Genomic DNA, 5,954 nt, shown 5'->3' with positions numbered 1-5,954 from the left:
TTATGAAGAAAAATTTTATTTCATTATTTTTTTTTTAACATGGATCATGAAAGCCCCTTTTATTTAAAGTATAGTATGGTTTACTTTTTAACCAGTAATTTTATAAGATAAAAGATAATATACATTTTTGCATCCAAATACGGTAGACTCAAGGATTCAACCTTTCAAAGACTTAATTGTGTTCAACCAGTATGAACTCAGGATTAATTAATTCTTTCAAATGCAAAAACATGTTGGAAAATTCACATTTAAACAATAACAAAAATGGTGGTGATTCAATCCAATGACTTAATTTTTCATTTTTATACAATTGGATAGATACTTGAATTGAATTGTCACCCGTATAAAAAATAATGGAGAGAGGTATAGAAAATAATAGTGTTGATAAAAAATTGTAAAAAAAAAAAGTGTAATATAAATAATACAACTAATATCAGATCTTGGGTCGGTCCTCTACACTCATGCAACAAATTAACAATTAACAATATTTAAATAAAGATATCACCAAGTTATATATATCAACTAAATTAAAATATTTCTAAAAAAAATACTTAATTAAAATAAAACTACCTTTAAGTTTAATCCCCTAGCTAGTTCCTAGACATTCATTAAATTAATCCTTTTACACTCACATTATCAAGCACGTGCATAATGCATTAATATTCAATTGACATCAACTTTCTTTTGCAAAGACCAATTATATATTTATAATATATATATGACCCATTTTCTCTGTATCTTGTTTGTTTGTTAATTAGTTTCTTTTTTATGAGGTTTTTCTTGTTGGCCTTCGCGACTATATATATACTATATAAACGTGGGGTGCGTTGAAGTCTTGAGATAAGCAATGAATCCAAAAATCATCTTAATTTCTTCCTCCCAATTATTCTCGGGTTAGTCATGAGTGAAAGTAATGAAAAGCTTTTCGCTACCAAATTTATGCTCTTGAAGCCCGAAAAAATGGGTTTCTTTCAACTCTTTCAGGTCTTGTTTGGAAGAGACATAGAAGAAAAAGACTTTGTTCAATGCCTTGAGGTCATTATCGAGCCAAGGTCCTACCAAAAGTGGCTCCTATTTTTGTCGCTTTTGGTACAAAAACTTCTTTACTCTACGGCTGATATATTACAATGTTTTGGCGATATCGTTGAGTCATTTTTGAACCCGAAGGCTTCCTATAACTACAATGTCTTCATGCTTGTATTTAATCGTATCCAAGGTTTGTTACTTTCCTCTTTGTATGCTGAAGTTTATATTTTGATATATAATTGTGCAAACTTAGATCGATTACATGCCTTACCTATACCAATTTGTTGTCATTGATCAATGATCATTGAGTTCGCCGGTTGAAGTTATATTTTACATTTTTAATTATAACTTCTTAAAGTGTCATCAACTGAATAAGTGATTTAAATTTAATTTGAAGTAATTAAGGTTTTTTTTTTTATATTTTATAAAAATTTCTGATGATTATGCATTTGTTGGTATAAATTAATTACGAGCAGGTAAGCAGGTAGTGAATAAAGATTCTATAAATTATTTGTCAATGATTGGTCATATGGACAAACGAGTGAGATTGTTAGACAAGAGCATCAAATATGAAGACCCCAACAAGTACAATGTTGCTTTGTCTATGATGGCTTCTAAAGTATCGTACGAGAATAAAGCTTTCGTTCACGCTATTGTCGTAGACCACTGGAAGGTATATAGAATAGCTTTTTCGTTAATTTCTTCTGATATAAACCTTTGAGACTGTATTTGAATTGATCGAAGGACATGAGATGAAATAGAGTGGGTAAAAATTGAATGAAGTGAAATGAAGTAAAATCTTTATCATTGTTTGAATATGTCATGCATTTCTATCTCAATCGTTCTAAAAAAATCCATTGTATTTCATCCTCGTTTTACTAATCCAAACAACAGAATAAATCATTGTATTTCATTCCCTTCTATATTCTATCATCTTACACCAATTTAAACATGGCCTTATTCGTTCTCACTCGTTAATTAGTTTATTTTCAAAGGATTGTTAATTAATAACCAGGCTATTTTGAGTGATAAAGAAAAATTCTAAATCATTAGAGGGAGCTAATGTACAAGTTATTAACCGTGGTAGAAGCTAAGTGAAACATAATTACAATTGAATTTTACCTTCAATATCAACACGCTGCAGAAGGATTTTATTAACTACCTTATCAACCTAAAGGGTTAGTGTCATAACAATTAATATTGTTTAGGATACCTAAAGGATACTTTTTTCTTTTTTCTGCATTCTTTAAATTATTGGAAAGATATAAAGCTAAATGCACTGGAGTATCTCTATCTTACGCTGTGTGTTCTCGATCATGTAGATGGAGCTCATTGATTGTCGTGACTACTGGAATGGTAAGAACTCTAGGTGCAATAATTGGTTTGAGATTTTTTTTCTTCATTTTTTATTTCTAGCTATTTATAAAATTGCTACTTTTTCTTGACTTTGTGACCCATTTTTAAAAGTTTGTATAAAAAATAGAAAATAAAAAAAATTCTTTTCATTGTTTTTATACAAACTTTTGAAAACAAGAAAAAGAGTATAATAATCAAACATTCTTTAATTAATTGAAAATTGTGAAAAAATAAAAATAAAAAGCATTTCTCAAATTTATATGCCCCTTAAAAAAAAAAAAAAAAGCAAACTCCATACACATCTCATTAATTGATCAAAACATTAAAAAGAATAACTATTTTTGGGTGTTTGAAATTTTACAGACTATCAAGATAAAGCTACGACTCAGGCTTTCATCATGTTAGAGAAAGGTGAAGACCATGATACCTACGTTGTGGCTTTTAGAGGAACCGAACCCTTTGATGCTGATGCATGGTCTACTGATTTCGACATCTCATGGTTTGAGCTTCCTGATATCGGAAGAACCCATGCTGGCTTCATGAAAGCCTTAGGGTTACAACTAGAGTTAAAGAACAACGTTGTTGGTTGGCCTAAGCAAATCGAAACCGATGAGAATCGTCCACGTGCCTATTACTCCATCAGGGATTTGCTAAAGAAGCATTTGAAATTGAAAGGAAATGAAAATGCAAAGTTTACTTTGACGGGTCACAGTCTTGGTGGAGCTCTTGCCATTCTCTTTCCCGCAATACTAATGCTGCATGAAGAGACATTTCTTTTGGAAAGACTTGAAGGGGTATACACATTTGGACAACCTAGAGTTGGAGATGGAACATTTGCCAATTACATGGAACAAAATTTGAAACATTATTGTATTAAGTATTTAAGGTTTGTTTACGGCAACGATATTGTTACTAGGTTGCCCTTCGATAATAATATCATGAAGTTCGACCACTTTGGGACATGTCTTTATTATGATAGGAGCTATAAAGGCAAGGTACGTAAATAAGTCATTATAAGACTTCTGTTTTTAATTTGAGTTTGATAATTATACATTAATATTAAGTATATATAACATTTTAATTTTTTTTATAGATCATAGATATCTTTTTATTAAAGACAATCATGTTCGAATTATGTAAGATAATTATATACGATAAAATCTTTCTTTCAAGTATTTAATATATTTGCACATATAATTCAAATTCAATAGAACTTGTTAAATTAGAATAATTTTATTTAACAAGTGGTCTCAAATTCAAGTTTTGAGTATGCAACAATATATGTTAAATACTCCGAGACAAAACTTTTATACTTATAGTGGTCTTATTATGCTTGAACAATATTGCTTCCTGTTGAGGATATTTGTAATATATAATTGTTGATGAGCGTAAAATAATTTCTTTTATATATGAATTTAATTAATGTAGAAAATGGAAGACGAGCCGAATAAGAACTACTTCTCGTGGAAAGATATGATACCGATGTGGGTGAATGCTTTTATGGAGCTTGTAAGGAGTTTCACCATTGTGTATAAATATGGACCTGAGTATCAAGAAGGATGGGTTATAAGATTTTACAGGCTTGTGGGCTTAATATTTCCTGGAATACCAGCTCATTGCCCCCAGGATTATGTTAATGTTACCTGGTTGGGGCTTCCATCATATTTGGATTAATTGGTATATGCACTCATTTGATGACCAGAGTCGTGATTCACAATTTGGAGAATTGAGTTTTTATCTTGTCATTTAATTGAAATGTTTAAACATTTTCTTATAATAAGAATTGTCTTTGATTACTGAGCTTCAGTTGAACTTATAGATTGGGAAAATATATTGTGCAATCTAAGATAATATAATCTTCCCAAATCACAAGTTCAAGCCTTACAAAAGAACCAATATTTAAACATGCAAAATGTTGGAAACCGCAATATTACCATAAAATCCTTTTATAAAGGAACCATCACGAGCTCTTATCAAACCACAATAACCGCATCTACTCGAGATTTGCAGGGAACTCATGTCAATGTTTAAAGATACAGTTGGAGGAATCAGACACGTCCAGGAAACTAACCAAGGAATGGGGCAAAACAACGGCTATGATTGCTAACGTTAAATACCCTACAGATAGTAGCCTATTGCAGAGAGTAAATTTGTGCAGCCAATAACGACACTCGATCTATTACACCTTCAAAAATGATTTTATTTCATGAAGATCAGATCCACCATAGCATGATAAGAATTAAAATCCCCATGTCAATCGAGAAGTTTGGTCTTATAACGATTGCAACAAAGATGTTTTTTTTGTGGTGGAGTTGATCTAGACAATTAGATCCAACAACCCTCCAAGCTGCGACACCTTAGACTAGTGAAACTGTTGAAATTTTTTTGTTACACTTCGAATTTTTTTAAGGGTTGATTATGAGAATCCTAATACAAAAATAAGTACATACTAAATGTTTGGTTTTGAACTCCTTCATATGCGGAGTAAAAGCTAGCATAAGTGTAAAGATCCATTTCATCTCAATTAAGTGAAGAGAGGTCAAATTAGAGATGAAAGAGATATTATTTACAAGATGAAAAATTATTGTGCTATTCGTATATCTAATGATAAGTAACTTTCAAATTGAAGCTAGATTTGTTCAAGATTGATTCATGCTCAAATTTGACAAGCAGATTAGAAGTTATCATTGTTCATTTTCAACGGTTTGATATTTGATTAAAAGTCTAGAATGGTGGAAAAATTGTTCATTTACAACTTTTTTTAGGGCTTTCTATTTTATTTCATATTATAAAGCATTGTTGTTTGGTTTGCTTTGACTAATTGTATGTCCTATTTGTGCACTTGTTAGAGACTCTTTATACTTTTCTATTGATCATAGTAGAATTGTTTCATTGATTTGGACATTTTTTGATTTTTACTCTTATATTGATGGATTTTTCGCATTAAAAACCTTTATATTTATTGTGCATTATGTGACTTATGTTTTTGCTCTATTTCTTTTATGCTACTTTCAAATTCTTGCAAGTTGGGAGATTTTATTCCAATTGTTTTAGCTTTGTTATTGAGTTTTTGTAATTGTGTTGGATTTTCTCCGTCAAAGTGAAATTATAGCTCTTTGGTTAAGGGGTTGTTTATCTTATTTGTCTTGTTTAAATGATGGAGGCATAAACAAAGATACTCTAAGTGGAGCAAATTATGACTTGTGGAAGGGAAAGATGAAGGACTTGCTATTTGTGAATATACATATTATTGTCTTTGCTACTAATAAGTTGGATTCTAAATGTTATGAAGAATAAGATTTTGAACACCAATAAGTGTGGTGTGTGGTTTTATTATAAAATTTATGAATGACAATGTTTACAATCTTACTGCTAATGAAACACGTGCAAGAATCTTATGAGATAAGTTTGAGTCCCTGTATGCTTCTAAATTATAGAATAATAAGTTTTACTTAAGTGAATTTCAATGGCATTTTGATCAGTTATTCAAAATGGATATCAAATTTGATGATGACTTGTTGAGACTATTCCTATTATTAACTTTACCTGATTCTTGGAAGACATTTCAGATT

General features: G+C 30.4%; 1 protein-coding gene across 1 annotated transcript; it reads left to right on the top strand.

Annotated features, from left to right (window-relative positions):
• Positions 1-748: 748 nt before the first annotated feature.
• LOC109816159 (triacylglycerol lipase OBL1) lies at positions 749-5,191 on the top strand. The gene is made up of 5 exons (XM_020381049.3): positions 749-1,216; positions 1,503-1,699; positions 2,349-2,382; positions 2,746-3,377; positions 3,811-5,191. Exons 1-5 carry the CDS (start codon positions 901-903, stop codon positions 4,054-4,056), a joined length of 1,425 nt encoding a protein of 474 aa, XP_020236638.1. The 5' UTR covers positions 749-900; the 3' UTR covers positions 4,057-5,191.
• Positions 5,192-5,954: the final 763 nt, after the last annotated feature.

The sequence above is a fragment of the Cajanus cajan genome, chromosome 5, assembly GCF_000230855.2.
Source record: "Cajanus cajan strain Asha chromosome 5, NIPB_CcT2T_4, whole genome shotgun sequence".
NCBI lineage: Eukaryota > Viridiplantae > Streptophyta > Magnoliopsida > Fabales > Fabaceae > Cajanus > Cajanus cajan.
Note: the sequence above shows the minus strand (reverse complement) of the source record. Positions and strands in the feature narration are given on the sequence as shown.

What these genes read in the sequence shown, in the direction of transcription:
- LOC109816159 (XM_020381049.3), top strand. Translation starts at nt 901, where the DNA reads ATGAGTGAAAGTAATGAAAAGCTTTTCGCTACCAAATTTATGCTCTTG. An exon ending in TTGTCGTAGACCACTGGAAG is followed by an intron (nt 1,700 to 2,348) that starts GTATATAGAATA and finishes TCGATCATGTAG; the next exon opens with ATGGAGCTCATTGATTGTCG. An exon ending in TTGTCGTGACTACTGGAATG is followed by an intron (nt 2,383 to 2,745) that starts GTAAGAACTCTA and finishes GAAATTTTACAG; the next exon opens with ACTATCAAGATAAAGCTACG.